General features: G+C 44.1%; 1 protein-coding gene across 4 annotated transcripts; it reads right to left on the reverse strand.

Annotated features, from left to right (window-relative positions):
* Positions 1-5,057: 5,057 nt before the first annotated feature.
* LOC115012168 (SH3 and cysteine-rich domain-containing protein 2-like) lies at positions 5,058-26,317 on the reverse strand. 4 transcript variants are annotated; one of them, XM_029437620.1, is made up of 12 exons: positions 26,086-26,317; positions 25,755-25,879; positions 17,648-17,996; positions 16,557-16,651; positions 15,474-15,558; positions 13,334-13,449; positions 12,270-12,339; positions 11,939-12,075; positions 11,734-11,822; positions 8,969-9,020; positions 7,836-7,973; positions 5,058-7,232 (listed from the first exon to the last, which is right to left on the reverse strand). In XM_029437620.1, exons 2-12 carry the CDS (start codon positions 25,839-25,841, stop codon positions 7,134-7,136), a joined length of 1,317 nt encoding a protein of 438 aa, XP_029293480.1. In that variant the 5' UTR covers positions 25,842-25,879; positions 26,086-26,317; the 3' UTR covers positions 5,058-7,133. The 4 variants fall into 4 exon arrangements, 3 of the variants coding, with proteins under 3 accessions (XP_029293480.1, XP_029293481.1, XP_029293482.1); XR_003832650.1 differs by lacking the exon at positions 5,058-7,232 and adding an exon at positions 11,282-11,610 and having other exon boundaries at positions 7,906-7,973; positions 25,755-26,317; XM_029437621.1 differs by lacking the exon at positions 8,969-9,020 and having other exon boundaries at positions 25,755-26,317.

Consider the following 26,317-nt stretch of genomic DNA (forward strand, 5'->3'; position numbering starts at 1 on the left):
TCTTTCTGTATGTCTGTCTGTCTGTCTGTCTGTGTCTGCCTGTGTCTGTCTGTCCTTCCTCTCTGTCTGTCTGTCTGTCTGTCTGTGTCTGTCTGTGTCTGTCTGTCCTTCCTCTCTGTCTGTCTGTCTGTCTGTCTGTCTGTCTGTGTCTGTCTGTGTCTGTCTGTGTCTGTCTGTCCTTCCTCTCTTTCTGTCTGTCTGTCTGTCTGTCTGTCTGTCTGTATGTCTGTCTGTCTGTCTGTCTGTCTGTCTGTCTGTGTCTGTCTGTGTCTGTCTGTCCTTCCTCTCTGTCTGTCTGTCTCTCTGTCTGTCCTTCCTCTCTGTCTGTCTGTCTGTCTGTCTGTCTGTCTGTCTGTCTGTGTCTGTCTGTGTCTGTCTGTCCTTCCTCTCTGTCTGTCTGTCTGTCTGTCTGTCTGTCTGTGTCCACAGCCTCCTCAGAGATGACAGGAAACAACAAGAGATTTATTAAAACAATAAATCTAGTTTTTTAGAAAAATGCACTCGCGAGGGAGACGTGGTGCTTTTTGTTTTGGTATTTTATTTTGTTTATATCATTCCGCTCTTTGTAGAGTTTATATATATATATATATATATATATATATATATATATAAGTGTAGTTTATACTTATGACTGTTATTGGATGCGTTGGACACATGTCTACGTGGGATCTTTATTCCATCGCAACAGATGACATGCGCTCCATACTTCACAGGTGGACCTGGACATGTGCTCAGGACATCAAAGCAATCCCAAGAGTCCTATTACAGTGGACACCAGAAGGCAAAAGAAGGAGAGGAAGGCGAAGAGACATAATTACCAACACCAGCAACAGAGCGGGGAGGGGGAGGAGTGGGGGGGGGACTCGGAAAATTGGCCAAATTGAGTGACTTACATTTTAGCACTTTGCACATGCAGAATGTGGTTTGCATTTTCCAAAGTTAGAAAGCTTATTTTATAGCCGTGCTCTTGGGAGGGCAGTGTGGGTCAAGTATCGAATGGATGTCTATGACATTTTGGACAGACACTCAGAGAGCCCAGAAGATGAATCCTACTGACTTCTCCCCTGAAGGAGACATTACTGCACGCACACAGATTTGAGTATTTATCTCGAAGCACCGCTGTGCCGAAGTACAATCTCACAGAGCCGTTAGCAAACCTGCAGAGTCTTGTTATCGGAAGACGGCTTGTGTTTTCACATTCTGTACTCTGAGTTCTTACATTAGACTTCTTTCTTCTTCTTCTATTTAAAACATTACAGCGGCTGCAGTGTGAACCCACAGAGAATGATCATAATCTTCAAACGATGTAACTGAGCGTTACATTCAGCCGGTGTTCGTCTGTAGATCTTCGTCCTCGCTCGGCGCAGGATCCTGAAAAGTCATGAAACAAATACCGAAATGTGCAACACTGAACTCCCATTCAGCGTGCCAGATAGTTACCAGCAATCGCTCAACGTGAAGTACGCTCATCTCGTTGAGAGCAGCAGAGCAAACAATCTACGACACACGAATGATGTTTGTCTTCTTCTTCTCTCTTAAAAGCGTTCCTCAAAAGAGGTCCTCATCCTTCTGATGGCTGCTTTGTCGCACAGCACGTCCACGCTGAGGTATCATGTCTTCTACAAGTTCTGTTTTGAAGTGGTGTGTGACACAAAAATCTCTTTCACCACTTTCAAAAACAAAACTTGTTCAGGCATCCTGGATTTAGTTTCTCCTCCAAAATGTATTCTGTTGGGACCGTGTGCACTCGCTGCGCCTTGAGGTTGTTGTTGTGTGTCTCTTGTTTGTTTTATCAGACAAAACCGTCATGTGTTGTCATTTCTTCCGACATGTTTCTCTTCTCGTCTGTGTTATACAGACACGTGGAGAGGAAACAGGAGTGCAACTGGAATAGTGGAGATATAAAACAAGAATGAACTTCATCCCCGCCCCCTGGGCCATCTGTAAACTTCATATATGTGAGAGCTTTATAAATTGCTTATTGTCTTTATTTCTCTCTGCCCATACTCTATATTTATTTATGTATGTGTGGTAGCGTGACGGATTATTGCACAGCACTTGCTCCTGTGTGGGTGAAGTAGAAAGGGTAATGGTATGTTATACTTTCAGCTGAAGAAATAATGTTCTGTCAGCCTGCAGTGACAGGTGTGTGTGTGTGTGTGTGTGTGTGTGTGTACATGAGTGTTTTAGCAACCTGTGATTAGCCTTATTCTTAGAACGACTATTTATTTAATAACCCCTATTTTTTGCAATTGGATTCCCCTGACAGCTGCTTTTGTCTGTATTTGCTTTGCTTCGATAATTGCTGCCTCCTCCGTGCAGAAAGTGTGAAAATTGCATATTTATAAAAAGAGACACTAAGGAGGGGAGAGCCCCCCCCCCCCCCACTGTGTGTGTGTGTGTGTGTGTGTGTGTGTGTGTGTGTGTGTGTGTGTGTGTGTGTGTGTGTGTGTGTGTGTGCGTGTTGAAGAAGGAAATGGTAAATATAGCCTCCTGTATATGTACAACTTTTCACTCATTGTAAGTGTATTGTACTTTAAATTGTACTTTAAATTTCTGCCATTAGTGCAAATGATGGATTAGGTTTGACCATCATTTGTCAATTTCTATATCTGACACTGATTATGTACACTTCTTATTGAATCCTGGTTTGGATTTCTGCCACAAGAAAAGAAACAAAAAACATATTTCATGTTGTGTTTTTAAATAAAAAGGCAACATGTGGACATCTGCTGATTGTGGAGATGAAGGTGGGGACTATGTCTAGCTGTAGTGCTTTGTTTGTTCTTGTTACTCATATTGTTATTCTGGTCCACACCCAAACCACAATACAGCACCAATATTTTATGTTAAGTAAAGGAGAGACACAAGAAGAGGAACACAATGTTCCCAACAGCAGCTGATGCTCCGTCTCTCTTTCTGTCTGAATCTGTTGATGTTATAGTTCTGTGTTCACCTGGACGGGGGCAGAAGGCGCACAGGCTGTTAGCCCAGACACTTGCTTGGAGGCACAGCAAAAGGTCATTAAACGTAATAATAACAGCAGGGGACATTCTGAATAATGGTAGTGGACATTTATTCTACAGGAGCACAAGTAGACCCCTGCAGGGTGTGTGCAGCGTTAGCCAGATATGAAATTGGGCCAGATTTTTTTTTTAGAAATAACCACATTTACACCTGACCTTAATCATCCCCCTCCTGTCTCTTTACTACCTTAGAAAGCAGGCGTTATTGCCAAGCTGAGCCGGAGCAGCCAGCAGAAATGAGGCATTATTAATAGGCATTTAACTTTCAGCAGCTTCCCCACCTCTTTGGATATTTCTCCATAATTAAATCAGACGAGGCGAGTCCACATAGAGCCTCCTTAACTCAGAACTTTAATCATAATTCAAAAGTGTAACTCCGAGCCAGACGGATGCAAGAAAGAACGATCTTGGCATCAGTGTAAAGGTCTGCTTCGACGTCTGTAAGATGACAGTAAGAAAGGAGGCAGGGAGGGATTGGGTGGGGCAGATCCAGCCAGAAAAGAATGAAATGAGAGGATTAGAAGAGGGACAGAAAGATGGAACAGCTGAACGACGCTCCTCCACACTGGCAAAGTTTCATCAGCCTCAAGAGGACTCACCGTGCTCTGAGTCACAGCAGATGGGAAGCACTGTCGAGTGTTAATAGAGGTATAGCAGCCACTGTTGGTGCTGAAACTCAGCCGACCAAGCGAAGATCCCTTCTGTCCAGACACCAGCTATTCAAACGAAGCAGAAACATAATATGCACCAGTACAGTTGGCCTTAAAAAGTTCAGACACAAATGAAAATGTTGCCAATGTTTGTCCACCGTAACGTCAGAACATGGGTTAGAAGGTGCAGCTTCATGTCAGAGTGTGGACTAATTCTTCAGACCTCCAGAAAACAATCGCTTCCAACATCCATCAGCTGCGTTATATAAATATTCTGACGCTAACGCTGTACTTTACCAGGTGACGATTCACTCTGTGTTTACGCTCTAAAGCACACGTTTACATTATGCAAAATAGAAACAGCTCTGCTCCAAATATAACCCACTTCCATTACCTCTGGACGAGCCGCACTCTTGAGCTTCGTCAAGCAGCGGTCGCTGGGGGAAAATCGTTACCGTGTTTTAAAACAGAACACAAAGCTCATTTTAGACGCGGTGCTAATGTATGTAAAGTTATTGGAGAGATGTGCATGCAACATTTGCTGAGACAAAGACGCCGCATGATCGGTATATTTAATGTCCAGCATTTGATTTCATGCAAAGGATGCAAGGCGGACGTTTGCTTTCTGTATAAACACACCTTTTAAATGCTTAAAAACAGAAACACACACACACACACACACATTCAGCCTGCAGAGCTTCAGTCTGTTGCATCTTGCAGAAAAAGCAAGTATTTAGAATTGATACACATGTAGAGGAACAATAGTGACAGCAGCGTGGAGCTCAAGGCAAAAAGGTCAAATTAGTCTAGAACGACACACTCCGTGATCTCTTTTAGTTTGTGTGATGTGCATCTCTGCACATACGTTTGAACATGAACGTTTGCATCAGCTGGAGGATGAACGGTTTCAGCAAAAGCTTATTGCAAATGGTGTAAATAGGATATTGTTTTTAACTCAATGGCAACTGTTTGGTTCAGGAGGCTCGGCAGACAACATGCTCTCTCGAGAATCGCCGTGTTCAGCTGTTCAGCTAACACACAGACTGCTCTCGCTGTGCTGACAAACACGTCTCACTAGTCGAGCGAGTGAATGAACAAAACATTTTCATTTGTGGTAGAAATAAAAGCAAATCAGTGTTAATTTGACTGTTTGCTAAAAAATCCTCACTTTTCCAGTAGTTGTGTGTGTGGAATAAATAAAAAGGTCTGAATGGCTCTTCCTCCAGCAGTGCCAATACGTGATATTTATATTGCAGCTGTGTTTTGATCAGTATTCTGGCATTCCTCTGTGCACAGCAAGTGTGTGTGCAATCTTTTAGGCCTTGAATATATTTAAAGAAAAACACCAAAAGTGACGTGCATACATGAAAAGGGCCGGGACTGTTTTGTAAAGATGTTTTATTGAGGTATGTGGCCAACCAATGACATACCTAACAATTCTCAAAGGTGTGAACATGTGATGCTACATAAAACTAGGCACGATACAAAATAAAAAATAGTTTACATGGGTAAAAATTACTAATCCAGTTCTACTCTGACGCCATTTTTCTTTTAACAGGTAAAGTATTGTTGTGTACGACAGCTATTACTATGAAGGATATACAAGAAGCACAACTTATTAACATGAGACTAAATAAAGTGCTATTCTCGTTATGACAAGAAGAGAAGCTTATTTCTCACCGTCTCTAAATGCTTTCACATATATTGAAATGCAGACTAAATGATATCAGCTGTGTAAGAAGACATACAAGTGAAGTTATTTCACCATCTGCAGTGCCATTATTCTACTTTCTTCATGTGTGTGACCACAAGCGGAGAGTGTCTATCCTCTCTCCGGAACAAGATGTCCTTTTAAAAGAAATGCATTGAATTAGTAATGGATTGAAGAATCGATGTCTAAACTATCAAAAGTGTACCTGCCTACAGTACAAGAACAAGTGCCTTCACTTTATGTCATAACTGAACCGTCGCATCAATAAAGAGAAGACGAGCGAGGCCAAACGAGGAAGACGGAGATGACATTTGATCAATGATGACTGGTGCACCCATGGGTACAACACTACCTGCATGCACTCACTGACTCATAATGGTTCAACACTGATGTCATTCTCTCACTGCGCCTCCTCCTTCCTTTTATTTGCCCGGCATCCTTCTCCAAGCTGTCAGTGAAACTTAGACTCCTTGTCACGGTCAGAAAGCTCCCCATCGTGTTGTTTATCTGGCCGCGGTTTTATTTCCCACTGCTCTAGTGAAGTCGTGCAATAATGCTGTGCAACATTTGCGACTCCCACTGCAGCTCTTCTCCGGGTCTCTGCAGGAAGCAACCCTTTGATGCCCGTCGAGCTCCTTTATGTGGAAACAGGAGATCTGCCACTGCTGCTCTTGGAAGGTCCTTCTCAGCGCTCACAAGGGAGGACCACGCCCCCCCCTGTTCCCTTAGAGAGACTTCATCTCCCTTTTGATTCATCCTGCATCATCTTTTCTTAAAACAATTACACAACAGATTTACACTCTATACAATGTCTCTGCTTTGTTTCAAAAGGACATTTTTAAATAAAATTCCTGGAAGTTTAAGTTCCTGACTGAACTTTGAGCAGAATGTGTTGCTCAGACCTTTCTGTGGAGCGCGAGGTTCACCAGCTGATTGTTGCTCTCTTTACCAGACATTTAAATATGCCCATGCATTTTTTGTTCCATATTTTCATGGCTATTTTATTCTAAAAAAAAGGGGGGGGAACAGTTGCTGTGATCCTCAAAGCCTTCAATGTTCTGATGAAAATCTTCTCTGTTCTGCACAGAGCATTTACAACCCAGCCCGACTGAAATGCTTGGGCTCGTGTCTACTCCTCTCCTCTGATTGGTCTCTCTGTCTGAATGGCAGCAGATTTCTCTGGCTGGCAGTGGTTGTGCTTGGCACGTGCCCAATGTTGTTGACGAGCCTACAATGCAGCTGATATCAGTCCCCTGCAGGCCAAAGACCTCGACAAGAGCAGATAGGGATGAGACATACAGAGTGGGAAGAAACAAGAAAAGGACACTGACAGAGGCACCGTGTTCCCATGACAGGACTCAGCGTCCGCCCACGTTGGTTAGACATCGTTGTGATGGGGGGAGAATGAGAACCGGCACCTGACAAGCATATTTAAAGCATTTTTAACTTGCACCCTTTGTCTAACTAAACATATTTGTAACGTAAAGATAAAACTACTTATGAAAGACTATCGAATCAACTGGACACCACGTGTTCATGGCGGATGGAGCTCCAGCTCCAGCAGAAGTGTGTGTGTGTGTGTGTGTTTCTCGTCCAGTTTATCCGTGTTTGGTTTAAGTCAGTGAGGATTGGTTGGAGAGTAGGGTAGGGTGGAGGAGGGGTGACGGTGTTAGTCTGAAGAGGGGTGCCCCCCCCTGCCCCAGGAGGAATTAGAAGTGGAAGGACGGTGATGTGAGCACATGAGGCTCAGATCTCGTCTATGGAGTCGGCCGGGACCAGCCCTCTCTTCTTCCCGCTGCTCAGCTTCAGAAACACGTCGCCATCTTCCCGCTTCCCCACACAGATCTGAAAGGAGGAGGCAGAAACTGAGTTCCTGTATTTTCTAGATTCAAGGAATTTGACACATTAATATACATTTGAGGTTATAGGCAGGTGTGGACCTCGTGTCGGGACCTTTCTCTGCAACAGCTGTGCCAACAGAATGCAGTTAGTGCCAGTTAGTCAACAAGATTTATGCTTATATATCTTTATTTGTCAGAATTAGAATACTATATTATAACACAACACTATGCACAGGATAAAGTGGGTACCACACAAACTATGTAAGGGGACACAGTTCTTTAACTCTCAACCTGCTGACATATTTAACATACGAGGAAGAGATATGTGCAGAACCTAAAATCAACAGAGCACATGAGGACATCTTGCAGGATACCTCTCGTCTGTCTCCGGCCCCCTGACAGTGTGAGCTACGTTACATTGGGACCTATGGAAAACATTTGATCTATTAAAACTGGGTGCTTCTGACTGGGGTCCCCTAATACATTGGTAAAGTATGCCTCTAAGTTCTGCAGGTACCCCAGCTGGTAGGATGATGGTTAAGGAGTATAAAACATACATGAGAGGAAGAAGAACAGCGGAATAAGTATGAAGATAAGATCAGCGTACCTGAGATTCCCTCACGGCCATGTGTCCTCTCTCTCGGTTGCCGGGCAGGCCCTGGACGACCCGCCACACTCGCTCTCCTGGCCGGACCCTCTGCACAAAGTTGGCAGGGAAGAAGCCGACTTTGTCGCCACTCTTGCCCTGAAAAACAACACAGGAGAAGAACATCCGGGTGTCGTGATGACCATACCGTTAATAACACAGATGCTTTTATTATGGCGACCGATTCGTTTAGTCCGTATTAGTTGTCACTGTTTGGCTGACGGGGAGACAGACAAATGTCTGTTCTGTCCGACACAGAAGTCCAGACCAGCTGAACGTTCCTGAACTTATTGATTTGTTTCAGAGCAGTCGTCATCTGTTAAGAAAGAGTTCCTGCATGCTGAATATTAATGGGGAAGTGAGACAGAGAGCGACACGTTTGTGTCTGTGCAGAGTTCTGCAGAGAGTAGCAACAACACTCGTATTACACAAGTTAAGACAAGCTTCAACTTAATGTTGGACAAATCCTCTGTGTAGATTTAATTAAATCTCATTATGCAGCAATATTTCACAGTTTATCACCCTCTGCCTGAGGTGTTGATCTGCATATTGAAGTGATTCACAAACCATACATTAGATTCACAAATTATACAGACTTTTCCGAGCGGCAGTATTTATTTTAAAGTGTTTAATGACTGCAGCTTCACTTCAGGCTACCTAAGTGCTGGTAAACACTGGTCCGCTGATGGAAGATAAACAGACTCTGCACTTTAGTTAAGTCTGGGTGCATCTTCCTTTTGCTGTGATGGAAAACCCACACGCACACGGATAAACATTTGTTTCCATCAGGAACAAGCGACGCTTATTACAGTACACTCGGCAGGTTCATTATGGTCATTTGGAGGAAATGAAGTTCTATTTCTGTCGGTGGCAGCCTGAGTGTTTATGACGGGCAACAACCGGAGCAGGTGTCGCGCAAGAGTTGTTTTATAGACTTGAATCAACACGTGCACAATAAATGCACACACACACATTTCTGTGCACTCAAATACACGTTATGCACACAGGTACGTGCAGGCACACACACAAAACACACACACACACACACACACACACACACACACACACACGTCTGCAAGTGATTTATTACCCACCTTCCACCACTCTTCGTTAGAGTCATCAGTGACCTGCACACGATCACCGGGACTAGAGGAGATAAGACATGAGAGACGATGAAAAGAAAAAGGAGGCATGAAGGGGAGTTGATTGAGGTGGAGGGAAGACACGAGTGGGATACGTGACGGGGAGAAGAAGGTGAGAGGGTGAGAGCAGCAAGAAAAGAAAAAGGAAAAGAGTTGTGAGTGCAAGGACAAAAGACTACACTATCAAACTGCCACAGGAAGCTGTGTAACCGGCGGTTACACAGCTGTGGAGGTTAGAATAAATCTTTGTGTCCCTCTGCAGAGGTTACAGAGCAGCAGACACCAAAGTCGTCAGGTCGACATGAAATACAACTCTGTAGCGTCTACTGCAGTAGTGAAGGCTAGACCTAATCTGCAGCCAGCCGGGCCTGCATGCTAATGATGCTACCACACACACACACACACACACACACACACACACACACACACACACACACACACACACACACACACACACACACACAGTCCTACATGCACTTCTCTATATTGCGTCTCCTGGGTGTCTGCTCTCACTACTGCCCTATATGATCATCACTCACATAAAACTCACAACTCTCTCACACACACACACACATGGACGCCACGCTCCTGTGAGTCGGTGATTGCCCTACATTTGTTCAACACATTCCCCCTCTAATTAAAGTCAGTTGTGACCCTGCATTCCCCCATCCACACACACACACACACACACACACACACACACACACACACACACACACACACACACACACACACACACACACACACACACACACACACACACACACACACACTCACACACACACACACACACACACACACACACACACTAGGGTAAGACCCATATATTTCAAACTGATACTGATCATGCATTAAATATGAAATGTGTAGTTCTTCCCTCACACAATATTTGAAGGAATATGTTGAACTGTGGGATTAACCCAGTTTAACTAATGTCTGGGGGAAGTGCTCAGTGTAAGTGCACCTCTAATAATGGATGGTGGGACATTTACATACATTTAATGTCTCAACATTTGGAAATAGATCAAATGTTGCATCAGTATTTCCTGTTTCAGTGCACCCACAGCCAGGGGGCTCAGAAACAGGAGCTCCAGGTGAGGGTCTGGATTTTGTGGGTTTTCTTTGAGAAAGTAGAAAACATTAAACATTCAGCGTCTGCGACCGTTGAGAGGAGCTGCTTCTTCATCCTAGCAACATCTATGATTAAAGCTAAACTAATTACTTCACCTTTAAACTGCAACGTTTAGTTATAAACAAGATCCTGACGATTATAAAAGCCCCACACACATCTATAGACCTTTTCCACAGCAGTCAATGAACTCATCACATGAGGAGAAGCGCAGGTGAAACACATTTGTTAACAATGACTCAGCTCTATGCAGAGGACCAGTCAGCCATGATAGTGAGCCAGCATAAACAATACTGGCCCAATGCAGTCATTTTGTAATGTTAAATTACATCTGTTCTTTTCCTGCTACAACAGGCCAAGTTATGTGCTGTGGAAAAGGGTATCGTACCCACACCAATTACACCACCAGGTGTTTGACTTGTAATGCCTGATTGGCCTCTCCGCTGCACTGTGGTAGTATATTGTCTGTGTTTGACTGCCTTCTCCTGCAGTCTGCTGGGAGTTATGTTGCATCTGTTAGGCTGGAACAATGTACACCTTCACCCAGGGCTCCTGCAGCTCGACGCAAATTAGAATTAAGATTTTCTTGCCACTGAAATTTAAGACCAATTTTGCCGTTTTAGTATCTGCACGACCTTAAAGCTGTGTAATAATATGTAAAGCACTAAAGGTTGCACATGTGAGGAACAATACTATACCCTAAATGTTTGCATAGATTCCACACTGAATATAATGGCAGAGGGTAAAAGTAGTGAAATATAAATACAGAGTTACCAGCTCCATTAAATCTGCCAGAAGATCTCTCAACACCTGTGTGGGTGTGCAGCGCTTTTTACATTCAAACAACTTAAGTGCTCATATTTTCTGTGAATCTTTTAGTTCTGCAATTGTACAATTAATGTATCCCGAGTTCCCACTTCTGTTAAACCCAAGTTACAAAGAAATTATCATTTTTACTTTACTTAACTTTGGAATATAAGCCCTGACTGAAGCATTATGCTTTCATTAGTTCACATATATTGTGCAGTCACGCACACAGTGACACAGCGCAGATGGCTGATAACAGTCGGATCTGTCTCCACACACACACACACACACACACACACACACACACACACACACACACACACACACACCTCATTTTTACTGATGTGTCCTTCCTTTCTTCTCTTTCCTCGCTCTTCTTCATTTTCAGAGCTTTTACTTCTACATTTCCACCTAACTTCCTTCCTATTTTCCCATCCTCTCTCTGCCCACGATAATCTTCAGCTACATGCAGTCTCCCCTTATGTCCGTCCGCCCTTTCATTTCTCAGTTGTTCAGTTTCTCTATCCCCTCCCCTGCTGGGATCACAGCTCAGTTGCTAGCTCTGTAAAAGGGACAGGGATGGGCTTTGAGTTTATAATTAGTCGTCCTTAAGGGCGCCCCGGCCCCGTCCTCTGCAGATGGTGGGGACTTGTTCATCCTGCGGGAACAAAGACTGGGGCAGAAATGCACAAACTCCGATACCACAAAAGCACTTCTGCATTTGCACGAACAAAAATGCTTGCTGTACTCATTCTGTTTTTACTTTTAGGCTTTTACTCACTGAAGTTCCAGGTCATTCTGTTCCTGAGGCAGAAACTTGTAGAGCGCTACATAGGTGTGGATGGAGTGGACTTCAATGCGCTTGGGCACCTGGACACAAGGAGACGCAGGGACGGGGAGGTAGTGAGACAGAAATACACACTTGAGGAGGGAAACAACAAGAGAGAGGGGCACAGTCTGCACACGGGGGATTAAACAGAGTGTACCATCGCATTGTTCTCCTCTGCAGGATTCTGAGCTTCTGCAAAAGTGTCAGCTTCTGCAGGAGTCTCAGCTTCTGCAGGGATCTGCTGGCTGCCGCTCTCCTCTTCCTCCTCGATCTCGGTGTCGGGGAAAGGGGTGTCTGAGGGTGGCGAGAGATTTTCTTAGAAGGCGCCAGGCACGCACATATGCAATCAGTTTAGTCACATGTAAATCTCTCTCACACACACACACACACACACAGACATGCACAGGTAAACACAGCATATGCATAGACACACACAGGCAGGGACATACAGCACATATGCCTATCCACAGACACACAGCAGTGTTTACCCCCCGTGTCCTGAGTTATCTCTTCATCCATGCTGCACTGTCTCTGCTGCATCTCCTCACCTCCCTCCCCCTTATCAAAGAAGGAAAGAGAAAGGAAATGTGAACACCAGGATGTCAAAGAGGGTGCGTTTGATAGTGGGAGCAACAGAATGCACACCACGCAGATCAGTAGGATCCAGGGAATATCCCTCGCTAGGTCCCGTATGAAACAAGCTTTGGGTGGGTCAGGAGGATTTAAACACAGATGATACCCTGGTGCTCAATTAAAATGTTTCACCATATGCCAAGTTGGATTAATAATAAGTCGGGGACTAGCATGACCTCAAGAGAAAGGAAACATCTGAAAAGCTTTGAAATTCATTTTGAAGCAAAGGTTTGACATCCTTGATGGAGACAAGAGTGGTATTAATCTTCTGATCTCATTCTCCGTCAGTGTGTTTACAAGTATTTCCCAAAATATTCCTTTAAAAAGGAATATTTCATTCCAAAATGAGCATTTGTATATCAATGACTCACCCTTAGTTACCAAGAAAACTTCTTGAAAACCCTCATTTACGATTCATCAAGACTTCTCCTCTCTTTTTACCAGCAGGCGACAGCGTTATTGTTTTCACCTTGTGACTCAGTGTGTGTGTCATCAAGGCAAAATGTGCTTCTTGAGACACCTCCTGTCGCGGGAACTACCACAGAGGCATCTGTTTGTGGACAGATTTTGTCCCTGCGACAGCATTACAAGCATACAAGGACGCAGTCACGAAACCTTACAGTGTGTGTTGTTCAAAGATGGGTGTGGTCGAAGCAGGGGGGCAGGAAGTTGGGAAGGGGCCACTTCACGCACCTGGCCTGATTTGGCATTCAAGGATTCAAGGTAACACGGGGTACTTGATATACAAAATGGTCATTTTGTGGGTTCCTCTAAAGCTCAATCATTAGTGATCTTTAAATATAGCAGAACTATAAACTTGGGGAGCGTACAAATCCCTGCACTGCGGGAATCGTGGCGAGTGAGTTGACCAATGTAAAAACTGTCCTCTACCCCGAACCACAGGAGGATGATGTCATACCAGGCTGCGTGTTGGTGACTCTGACAAACTGCCAAAACTGGTGCGGCTCATCTGTGCCAAGGACGTCCCGAAGCGCAAGGCGGCATACACGGGGTCTACACGCATCCGCGCAGCCTCTGAAACCACACACACACACACACACACACGCACGCACACGCACACACACACACACACACACACACACACACACACACACATTCAGAAAACTCATCAACACTTATGGTCCCTTTTTTCAATTTACAAACCTGTGCAAATTATTCACGCAACGGCACAGCTCCACGCACAATTTGGACTCCACGCTGAGCTTGCTCTGCGGATGATTAGTGGAGGAACCGGAGGGTCTAAATATAACTGAAGTAACCCAATTTAGATCTGACAGAGGACAGCATCCGAAAGTTAAGGAGACATCAAGACGTTCCAATAATTTACATTTAGGTATTGGCAGATGTGTTTTAGTGTTAACAGTCTTAATATATCTGGAGCTGTAGTTGAGTAGAAGATAAGATTTTAAAATATGGAAATCCTCAGAAAGCCTTCATTGCTACATCTCATGTAGATGGCAGCGCTTTGATAGTATTTCTGAAGTTTGGAATTAAATTTGCTCCTTTTTCCATCCAGCTCAACACGAGTACAGTACACGAGTGTGCAGGAAGTCACAACGATTTGCAGTTTCATATTGAAGTCAGTGCCTCCATGCTGTCGCCAGATAGGTGATCAATTAAAACAGGAATGCTGACGGACTTCAGTGCAACCTGCTGAAAGAAAGTGCTTTAAACCTTTTCAGTGCAGAAGGCACTTCTACAAAGACACCGTCATTACAGGGGAAGTAAGTCAACAGTAGAAAGTCGTGCTGGAACTCTTTACTCCTCTAAACACATATTTCTTCTCACCTAACATCCGACCTTCAGCTTTCGTTTTAGTGCAGAAAGCAGAATTCTATCGGAGATATGGCTTCATATCGATCTTACTTTTAACCTTGTGACTTTGACAGACTATAACGTTCAATAACAACCACAGTTTGACAAGTGACTGATATTTCAGCCCAGACAACATTATTCACACGGGGTGTTCTCTCCTTAAATAATCCAACCTAGAGCATTCATTGTGAAGCACTTCACTCCTGCAGCTGACTCTCAGCCTCATAAATAAGGTTTAATATTACACGGCTCACAGGCTCCGTAAGTAAATGTAATAGTAATGTGTGTAAACATGAGTTCAGTGTTGTTACCGAGCCTTTCGTTAGCATAACTATGAGAACACTTTGCGACGTGTGATGGTGAGTTTGGCAGGTTGCAGCCTCAGCTGGCTCTGGCAGAGTCCCAGGCCTCATGGCGCTCAGCTCGTGGGTGCTGACACATCCGTAGGTTCATTGTACGCCGTATTCATGGACGGTGCAAGAAAGATGACAGCGTGAGGTGCCGAAAACCTCATTCAAGCGAGGCATACAATGTGTGAGATGAAAGACCTATCACCTAAACAGGTGTTCCAAAAGGTACGACAAAAGAAAAAACAAGTTCTCATCCAGAGATGATGATAAAAGGGAAGAACAAATTCAGGTACTTTCAGAACAGCAGTCTGTTCCTGGTGCGTGTACCTGCGTTTTAACCTGGAGCAGGTTCACGTGACAAGAAGACATCAAGGACATGTCACATTTGTTCGCTTCTATAATTGTAAAAATGTGATTAGTAGTACATTAGCGTTGAAATAGAAGTATATAGAGATGTTATGATGCAGAGGCTAGTGAGGACTCAGGCAGCATTAGGTCTGCAGCTGAACAGACACCACTCCCCATCAGCCCGAGGATGTACAGTTTAGAACAGAAACAGAAATATAAAAACAGAAACATTAGAACTTAGAAATATTTATTCACATACTTTCAGGGTGCAGACCGTCCGGCAGCCTCCAAGAGAAGCTGAATTTGTTCTTCCTCTTTATATTTTCCCACTTCATGCTCCTCGGCCGTCAGGTGAGATGGAGACAGTCGTGGTTTTATTACAGTGCATGCACAAGCACACAAAAACCTACAAATAAACCAAAAGGCTGGACAAGAGCAACATCACGAAACAAAAGCACATACATAACATGTGCACTCGCTCATAAACACACGCGCGCACGCACACAGACGCTCAGGTATGCTCACCTTGGCTTGGTTGAACCTCCTTGACGACAGACAATTGGTCGTTTACGAGCAACGGCGAGCTGAAGTTTCGCTTGAATGCTCCAGACTAATGGAGGGAAGCAGAGACATTGATTTGTACTTCTTGTGTATATGTGCTGAGCTGATGGGAAACTGACTCCATCTGTGGAAAAAGTGGTCATTTGAAAATGACTCAGAAACACATGAAGATGACTGGTGCACAACGTTTTAACTCAACCAGGTACTCGTGCTGCACACAGGCAGGGACTTGTGATTCTGTGTGTGTGTGTGTGTGTGTTCACACTGAATTGAGTACAATAAGTGTTTCGGCTGAGGCATCAGTTTGGCTTTGCCTTGACGTGCAAAGCAGCCGCCCAGTTTGTCATATTATGTTGACAAGAGAGACTCTGACACCTTTGTTCCTGGAAAGATACCCATGTCCTCGTCTTATTATTACCTTTCGCTGCCCTCATCATTCCCCCACTTCACCCTGCGTCTCTGTGCTCTTGTATCAAACCGCCCTGAGCCCATTTGGACACAGTGCTCTTCACATTTTCCAAGTGACTCTCAGAAGGTCTCTCTTCTCACTGCATGCTAATGTCCTCTGCCCTGCACCAGAGGATAAACACAGGAGCTCTGTCTGAAATCCTTCCCGACGTGTTGCCTCTCGAGCACTACTCTCCTCACGCCCAGTGTTCAAATGTTTTTATTTAGATACTAGTCCACAAAACCTATGAAATTCATTTCAAGGTGCAGGTAAAATGATCCGTAATGCAGCGGTCCAGGTTCATGGTAAAGTTACCATGGTAACAGTGTTTCTGCTCAGGTTATTCATGTTATACAAATTGTTCTTGTTGCCGGTGTTTCTATAATCTGACTGTAAACGTGCCTGGGAGATGAGTTGGAGGTTGAACTGAGGAGGAACAATTAACGCTTTATGTCTCGTTTGTTTGATTATTCGTTCTAATTATCCCCCACACTGAAGAAACAAAACAAAACAAAATAAACACCAACGCTTCCAGTCAGTGAAACTACGATATACGGGCATCAAATTAAAACATCGAGATTCTGAGAGTGTGTTCTCACCTTCCCAAGACACAGCTGCTGCGATAGCTCTGAGGTGCACCACAGGTGAGCAGCCATCTTGCAGGTTTTACACCGCAGAGCCTGTTTGGAGTTTCCTGCAGAGAAGGGACGGAGATGAGAGAGTGATGCAGACAAGAAACACACAGCGGGCTGCAGCTCTGCAACACGCAGAAAGTCCTAACGAACCAAAGTGGCCTTCAGATCATATGAGCAGGTTCCCGTCGACTCAGGTAGAGAGTGTAATCAAGAGCTGTCCCAGTGTTATTAGGCTGGCACTGACACTAACAGCTTCATAATCAACAGCTCCTCTTCCAAAACAACCTGGAGAGATTGGAAAGCAGCTGGAGGTATTTCAGTCATAATTGATTTGGCATCGAGTCGTCTCGCTTTTTCATCTTCGCTTCAGTGGAGTAAAGCCTCTGAGCATTGAGATGTTTCCCCGTATCCGTTGTTAGTGATAAATCCTCGATTGATTCTTGGATGTTTTAAACAATTAAGGGGTTGAATCACTTGTTATCCTGCAAACCAAAAGATGAATAGATGTTTGGATTTGTTGTAGATGGGGAAGACATCGACACAAACAAATTGGATCGCCTAATGAAAACACAGATTCTGCTTTAAAGAGGAAAAATAGATTCTCCTTCGTCAGCCTAACAGGGAGACATAGGATGGACTGTGTGGGGACGGCTAGAGCTAGAGGGGATGCATTACAAAAATAAACTCACAATGCATGCAAAAAAAGCTACCACAGACACAAAAGGCGAGGAGCAGGTTGGAGTAATTAATCATAGTGACATGAAGTAGATTTTGCAGAAGTGCTAGCGGCAGCTAGTAGTTCATACAAGCGGCAAATTAGGGATGAGAGGCCTCACACATCTGGCCCACAGCAGCCCCTGTTCATAATGTAATGCTTTCTTCACAGATAAACAAACGCAGAAAGCTGCATTGAAGACAAACAGTCCAACGCATCACAATAGGTAATGTGTTCTCCATAATGTGTTCTCCAGGTTGCACTACATAGGTCAGCTGGATAGAGTTGGCTTGAAAGAAAAAGAGCAAAGAGTCTCCAGGGAGTAGATGGAGGATCTTACCCACTATCATGTGCTTGCAGTGCTGGCAGTTGGTGGGCTTGCGAAAGACGTGGTCCTGGAAACAGTGTGTTATCTGAGGTTGGGGAGGCTTGCTGGGAAGGGATGGTGAAAGGCTGAGATTGGGGGAGTGGGAGGCGATGGAGGGGTTGGGGCTGAGAGATGGTGAAATGGACGGTGAGCGGTCGCCCACGAGAGGAGAGCCCGGCGGCGGAGGGGGAGAAGGAGGCGGCGGGTCCGTGATGAAATCTGGGGGCAGGCGAGCGTCACTGTAGGACCTTTGGAAGAAATTCTCCACGCTTTTGCTGCGCATGATGGTCTTGAAGGACAGCGAGCGTTTTAGCCTCTGGAGCTACACACACACACACACACACACACACACACACACACACACACACACACACACACACACACATTGACAGAGAGAAAAAGGGTACACTAAGAATACAAGATAAGCAAGAATGCAGCGCCACATTTGGGAGCAATAACACATGAATCATCCATAAACACAACAATCTGCTCTGATCTGTACACAATTGAGAAAGAGGGTGACTCATTAAATGCAATATAACCTCATATTGAAACATATTATATGTATATATTACATATAGTACATATTAATGTAGCTAAGACACCTGCATGTTCCCTTTAAGAGGAATAACTTCACCCACAAAATGACCATTTGTATATAAATTACGACGCCACGTTACCAAGTGTGAGAAAAGTAAGGTTCGATTTCTTCAATTCAATCATTTCTCTGTGGAAGCCTTCGAGAAAAACAAAGTTTGTGATGACTAATTAATATACAAATGGTCATTTTAAGGATGACGTATTCCTTTAGTGAAACAAAGCATTGCCTTCGCGCAGTCACATTCACCAGGGCAGCGTGTGCATCACGTGGTTAAACAAGATAAGCCTGCTCTCTTTGAGAACACCCACGGCCATACATCGAGCACTGCTGTGTGCAAATGCCATTTTCTTAGTGGCAGGGGGGCTATTGTGATGAACTGAAACAAGACAGTTTACAAAGCGTTATCATCTATCAACAGCCCATCTGCAGGGCTCTTAATCTGATGGAGCCTGCTCTTTGGACAGATTGATGGCGTCGCAGGCTTGCACTGAGCACACAGGGCCGATGGGTCGCTCAAAGCCGGGCCTACAACATCCAACAATATCAAATTGCATGTTCCCTCATTCTTGTGTATTGACATAACCAGCCATGCCTGTATCTTGTCGGCTGCATTGACCAAACAGTCATCAGATAATTGATGGTTGCTGCATTTCGAAAACAGAATCGAACAACGAAACGTCACATCAGCGACAAAGCCTGTAAGTTCTGCTCTCTGCGGCCATCTAGCATTGATTGGCTAGATAAATGCATGTTTCCTGGCGCTTCCCTCCGGCTCTGTGTGCAGATAATGACGCTAGTTTCCCAGGGGATAGGCAACCATTTGTGACATGCAGAGGCAGCGTGTGAGCAGTGTGAGGGTGTGGTCGTGTCGCAGGGCAAGAAAGGATCAACACAGACAGACGAGCAGACACATAATCAGCAGGCCACAGACACTCTGTGTGCACACGCTCTGCCTCTCTGCCTGTCTGCGCTTACTCTCAGCTCAGTGCCAAACATAATCACTTTACAGGGACATGCTGTTTACAGCTCCGCACGTCTGGGAATAAGATATGAAAACAGTTTATCTATTTGAGTATGTGTGTGTGTGTGTGTGTGTGTGTGTGTGTGTGTGTGTGTGTGTGTGTGTGTGTGTGTGTGTGTGTGTGTGTGTGTGTGAGGCACACAGAGGCAGAGAGCAAGAGAAACAAAAGTCTGTCACAGAGTGTATATGCTTCCTGTAAATGTCTATTAGACATTTCCCTTCATCTGATTACACTGATGAAGACAAGCTAATATAATATTGTAGCTTTGGGTGCACAGAATGGTGTTATTGTGTGAGTCAGTGTGACTCATGTCCTTGACTGTGATTTCCAGTGTTTACCCTCTAGTAGAAGAATCAGAATTCCTGAGTGTAATCTAAAGAAAAACTACCAGGATTCATTCATAGCCTCCTAACAAGTGTTGTTACGAGCTCAGTCCCGGCCGACTCTGACTCAAGTGACATCACTTGAGAGTTATCAGACATTCACACAGCTCCCTCTGGAGCAACAACAAGCTTTACACAACTTTCTCAGGCAAACAAAATGTTACAATTAAGGACGAAAACGCGGAGAGCAGCCAAACCAGATAGCACCATGGTAGCGATCTGTCAATCACAAGGAAGCCCCGCCCTAACAGCTTACGCTGCTTTATCGTCTGTTTTACTCTCAATGGGATCGGGATTTACTAAATGAACATCATGCTGTTTTGAAGAAACTAGCGATTGACACCATAGACTCATCAGGAAAATGTTACATTTTCTCATAGACTTCAATACAACCAGACTTTTCTTTTTGCAACTCGTGGAGTCGCCCATTTTTATACCATCTGGGCGAACTCTTGTGTGGCTGAAAGCTCCTAATGGACTGTTTTATCAACATTATACTTTACAGATCCTTATGCTCTCATGATTTAATCGCTTTCTAAAAAGCCATCAACTCTGAAGTAATTATATCATTATGATATGAAGGCTCAGAGATGTCTCACTCTCTAGTACATCATCAAGATGAAGTGAAGAGCTAGAGTATGTTGAGCACCAGTCAAAAGGACTGTTCACAACCTGGCAACCCAAATGTTGTTGTAATTACTGATTTTCAAAGCAATCTATTACCATTAAAACCAACAACTCTTTGCAAAGAATGTCCAGAAGGTGATATGCATTTTGTTTTTTTTTATCATATGCATTAATGCTGCAACGCTTTGACACACAGTGTTGAGCTGAGCTCTCTCGATCAGAGCAGATGAGTGCTGGCATAACAGCTCCGGCTAGAGCACATGTCTCAATTACAGCTAATCTAATCATCTGTCAGAGCGCGAGCCTAAAAAACATTCCCGTTAGCTTCCATGTGAACATCAGCTGGGAGAATCTTCTTCTGAGGTAAAGCCGGAGCGATACCACGTTCCATTCGGGTCATATGAAGTCATGTTATGTGTGAGGCCGATGTTGAAGATGAGTGTGAGCCGAAGTTTGTCATAGATGATACCCTGGTTGTGACGCAGGATCTGGTCCCGTGTATTATTAATCCCCTGCAGCTTCATGACAATACCCGTCAAGAGAATTGCCTCAATCTTCTTTCCTTTCTCTAACTGTACTTCTTACGAGCACTAATAGAAGTCTTTCGTCTGCAGAAACTGCTGCTCTTCCAAAAGAAACATTTGGGTTTAGTGAGCTTGCTGATGTTTCTCTCTCAAAATCAATTATTTATACGATTCACAACTGACTTACAAAGCCATGCAAAATGCAAAACCTTGCCCAGATAAACACGCACCTGCACAGTCAACAGTCTCACTGCTGCACACCAGATTTTGACAAGCTATCTCAGAGGATCTGTAAAAGCCCATAATTCTCACATCTTCAATCCATATACCAAACCCCCCCCCCCCCCCCCCAGTTGTTCCATGGAGCAAACATAAATGTCAAAAATCAATGCTCCATAGAGGGACAGTTTGAGCAGACATAATTCAATGATAAAGCTCTCATTTCATGCGAATGTACGGCTCTTCCTCCCTCCGTCAGAGTTTAATGGGCCCAGACTGAGATGCTCCAGCCTGTCTATAGGTCAAGACTGAGCAACAGAGGCTTAGTCCCACTGGGAATATGACCGTGAACACAGCTTGTGGCCATAACATGCTTTAATGTGGACTGCTTTAAATAATTCACCCAGTGGAGAACATTGCACATGGAGGTTATCCAGTAAAGGTCAAAATATACTCTCCGAGTCTGGAAATAGGTGAAAAGGTCGTGGCGGTAAGGTCTGCATCACCCGATGATTGTATCTTTATAAAAACCAACAGTCAAACAATCACTTCATGTTATGTAGATGTCTTTTATTCTATCCACGACTGAAGCGATCACGTCTGTGTAGTCAGCAGCTGCAGAGAACAAGTGCAGCAGTAACGAGGAAACAACTGTCGTTATGCTACAACAGATATCCAGCTCCACTTCCCCGTTTCAAATCATAATAAAGTCCATGTAAGTGCAATATTTTAGCCTGTCATTTCCACTTTATAATTCTCCCCCAGCTCCACACTCCACCTTTAAGGTTAGTTTACTCTATTAAAGAAAATGTGCACAATTCTTTTTCCTCTCCACGGTGATGTCACAGTGTCCGACCTTGTTCTAAGTGAGGGTATTTCTGTCTGAAGAAGGAAAAACTGTGCCGTGAAAGTCACAGTTTCCTGGCTCAATCCTCTTCTAAGTCAGCAGCAGAAGATCTGGTTTCAGAGAACAGTGTTACCATCAGGTACCAGGTGTACAGGGATGTATTTACACCCTCGCTGTGTGGCTGCATTTGTTTTGGGCACGGTGATTGAAAACTTAAATAAGGAGAAAGGGAACAAAGGTGACTGAACAGAGGTAAAAAAAAACAACCTGAAGGATTTATTACAATAGTAAAAGCCTCAGGAGCGAACAGCTTTGGTCTTTTATCTTTACAAAGAGAGTATGTGAACCAGTTTCATGTCCCAACGTTTCCCTTCTTGACTAAAGTTTGTCATTATGCACGGCAGCCTGGCAGATCCCGCTTTGAATAAAAGAGAAGAGATGCATAATCACAGGCTGCCTCCACCGTTCTGTCCCCATCATACACACACACACACACACACACACACACACACACACACACACACACGCACACACAGCCAATACCGTGCCTGCTCATACACATTCTCCCGCTGATTGTTTGATGGAGGAGAAACTGTGTGTGAAAGAGTAGCGTGGATTATAACCACTACCCTCACTGCAGTGCAATTCCTCACGCCCACATTTACCCAAGCAGCTTTGCCCTGGTAACTCATCCTCTACACATTTTCACTCAACCAATCACTGTTCACACAAAACACCCCAAGCAGAACACAATGGCTGTCAGTGTCTGACGCGGAGGGGAGGATGTTATTTCTGAGTGAGCATCGATGGAATAATGAAATGAAATTAAATAAATCTCCCTAACGGATACTTTTCTTCCCCTCGTCAGAAATACACACACACACATATATATATATATATACAGCCAGTTTAGCCTTCTAGTGTCCAGTATTTCAACAGCTAAAACCTTTCCCTTCAGTGTCACATCAATAAACATCCCCGCAGCGAAGGTGTTACATTAATCAATGAAGACCTTGGCCCACTTCAGCCTCCCTCTGCGACTGACTCCTCTGCTCGCGTCACTCAGCATCAGTGTCATCACCCTTCTACTGAATGGAAAGTGAATACAAATGTGAAGTGAACTTAGAAGTGCATTTGGTTTCAAAGAGATGTTGGAAGATCACAATTGCGAAGTGAAAGCGTAGCTACTAGAATGCATCCATGTGTGATCATTAGCAACACTACAGCACAGACTGAGCGACGGTCGACGACTACAACTAACACTTCCCCGTGTAAACAGGTGTGCATGAAGCAACATCCGTCTGTTAGTCGTCGGTCGGTCCACCACTTTGGCCAAAACTGAAATATCTCAAAAAAATGATTACATTGCAATAAACTTTGCACATGAATTCATGGACCCCAGAAGACGAATCTGACAATCCATCAGTGAAATATCAAACTAATTGAAAGACTGGGAGACGTATCCTACTAACATGAGATATGTCTCAACAACTATTGGATGAATTGCTATGAAATTCTGTACAAATATTCATGTTCCCCCACGATGAAATGAATTTTTATTTTAATTAAAAGCTATTTTACTTTTGAATTAAACTGCCATCACTCAACACACTGTGTGGTCAAAAGTGTTAGCATGAAGCCATTTCATTTCATTTAGCTTTGGAGCTTATACACGTCGTCATGTTCACACACTGTAGACGTTTCCCAGTCACCTCCGACACACTGCGCGAGCGTCAAAGTGCTCACATTGAAGGAAGATTGTGTGCACACTCGGGTGAATTGTGATGTTCTCCTCATTAAAGTGGGCCGGCTGACAGGCCCAAAGACAAGGTGTTTCAAGTCTATCTATATCGCAGAGATTGTGCTGTGCACTCATCATACAAAAGGAGGAGTAGCTGTGTAGCCAAAGCATCAACAGCCCCGACAGATCAAACAGCTCCACAAAGAGCGACGCTGCTGCTGATTGCTGCTCAAGCATTTCTTCTGCTCCACCAATCACATTCCTGCCAGCCTTGGCAATACAACACAGCGCATCGTTGGGAGCCAGAGAGGAAGTCCATGCATCCTTTCCTCTTAATCCTCTCTTCCTGGTTTCTGATATCCATCTTTGTGGAGGATTTGTTCTGGGGAATTTCAGGGAGCATCAGTTATCAGAGCAAGCGCCCTGTCATCCTTATCTAATTAAAAACATCATGGACACATGGCTATGTCTGATTACATTCCTTCAAAAATGAAAGCCTGTAGCAGTGTTTTTTTATTTATTTTATTTAAGGTATGGTCTTGATTAAGTGCTTAAAATAGATATGGGTAGAATATTGAAGGGTTTTCAATCGCCTAGGAACACATCATAGGAGAGTCAAGCTGACATTAAACTACAATGGTTTCTTATTAGAGCACTTAACAGACTCCTATAGGGTTGCATATTATCATCAACCCTCCAGTGGCACAGAGCTATTGAATCCTGGGCATTTAAAAAGGAAGTCCTAAAGATATTACAATTAAGCTTTCACCTGCACGTCCAAATGTATATGACCTGTGTGAGGAGCGTGAGCGCTGAAGGTTTCAGTTCAATCTATTCAACAGAGCTCTGGAATTTAATCGTTTGGAGGAGCAGGGATAAAAAAAGAGGCGATTGAATAGCCAGCGCCATTAGTTTGTTGTTTAAATGGTTGTGATGTGGTGAAGCTGGCCAATGAATCATGTGAATACTAATCAGTCCCGGTTGGCACAGAGCATCGCCTCATTTTCGTTGGCAGCAGCTGGTGAGGAGTGAGGGACCGGAGTGGAACACGCTGGAGAGTGATCGCTATACAATGCCCACTTTAATGCTTCTGACGGAGGACATCAAATATTTAGATGAAGCGTCTGATTGTCACTTTCGCTTCAAACACACAGCATGCGTGTGTTTGTGCGTGGGCGGCACGAGGAGGCACGAGGCAGAGACTAAGCCGAGGGGAAAGTTGTATCAAGTGTTTGGGTCTAATGAATCAAGTGTCCTAAAAGCCTTTCATTAGAGAGCAGGGCATTGGCAAAGCTTTCACAGCTCCTGCACTTGGAGGCCAGCCCTTAAAATCTTTGTTTATACAGTGATGACAACAAAATGAATGGAATCACTGTGAGGACACTGTGAGGACACTGTGAGGACACTTAGGCTCAGGCATGCCAACACTGTACGGTAAAAGGAATCTAGCTCTGCATGATAGGCACACAATGAACACATAAATAAATGTGGCCATTTATGCTTATTGCAATGTGTGTGTGTGTGTGTGTGTGTGTGTGTGTGTGTGTGTGTGTGTGTGTGTGTGTGTGTGTGTGTGTGTGTGCGTGTGTGTGTAAGATATGATTTTCTAATCAACAAAAAGCAAACAGCTTCCAATAAAAAAAATGTGAAAAGCATTATTTGGAGCCATTCTTCTACGTGAATTGTACCGTTATAAATGAATACTAAGCTACAAATCCCCTTTGTACGCGTGCGCGCGTGTGTGTGTGTGTGTGTGTTTATGCAGGAAGGGAATTTGGAGAGGCAGAGAGAAAGGAGCAGAGAGAGTGACATCACACCTTACGCGTGAAGTTACACCTAGTGACGCAGTCCTGCTGAATACAACTGCAATTGTGAAGGATTGACGTCAATATTACGTGAATAATGAGGAGAGATACAAAACTGCAAATTAAGAGGGAAAGAAAAACAAGTAGTATAATCTCTCCACTATCCAGACGACAATCAGTTTGCGTTCAGTGTGTGGAGGAAGCTGCTCTGCAAAGTTGACTGTCTTACACTGGCTACAGAGATTAAAGTGTGAACTGTAGGACTTGATGGTGTATTTAGTTTACGGAACAAAGCTCAAAACTGTACTTGCCTTGGATGACATCGGTTGGATGGACATGGTGCTTGGAGAGCGCTGGAGCTGAGAGTCGCTCTCCATCTCATTGTTCTCAGTCATCATTGACACCGTGATGGAAAGAGTCGTTCAAGACCCAAACACTTTTAAAAAATAAAACACTTTTAACTCTTCAAACTGTCTCCAGTCGGTATAAAATGTGGAGCTTCAGCCATACAAAAGCGTAGCAAAGGGTGACAGATCAACATCCCAGGAATGTGCGCGCGCTGCGTGGTTGACGGCTTATGGCCATTTGCTTTCACACACCAACTGCAGGTTGATTAAACACTTTCTAAACATACGCACACACCAGCTGTTTATATTTCACTCATGCCATGCAAGGACAAGCATTCAGGGTTGAGGCTCGCGTGTGGCGCATCGGAAAACTCCACTGTGGCACCGTTCCGTCCTGCAGTTTCAAAAAAGGTTCAAACCAGCAAAACATCCATGTGGAGAAATCATCTTTAGTATGATTACATCCAAACAAAGCTTGTGCTCTGGAAGGCGCTGGCTATAAATCCAAAGCGAACTGTGCCCTTCAC

The sequence above is a fragment of the Cottoperca gobio genome, chromosome 8 (assembly GCF_900634415.1).
Source record: "Cottoperca gobio chromosome 8, fCotGob3.1, whole genome shotgun sequence".
Classification (NCBI taxonomy): domain Eukaryota; kingdom Metazoa; phylum Chordata; class Actinopteri; order Perciformes; family Bovichtidae; genus Cottoperca; species Cottoperca gobio.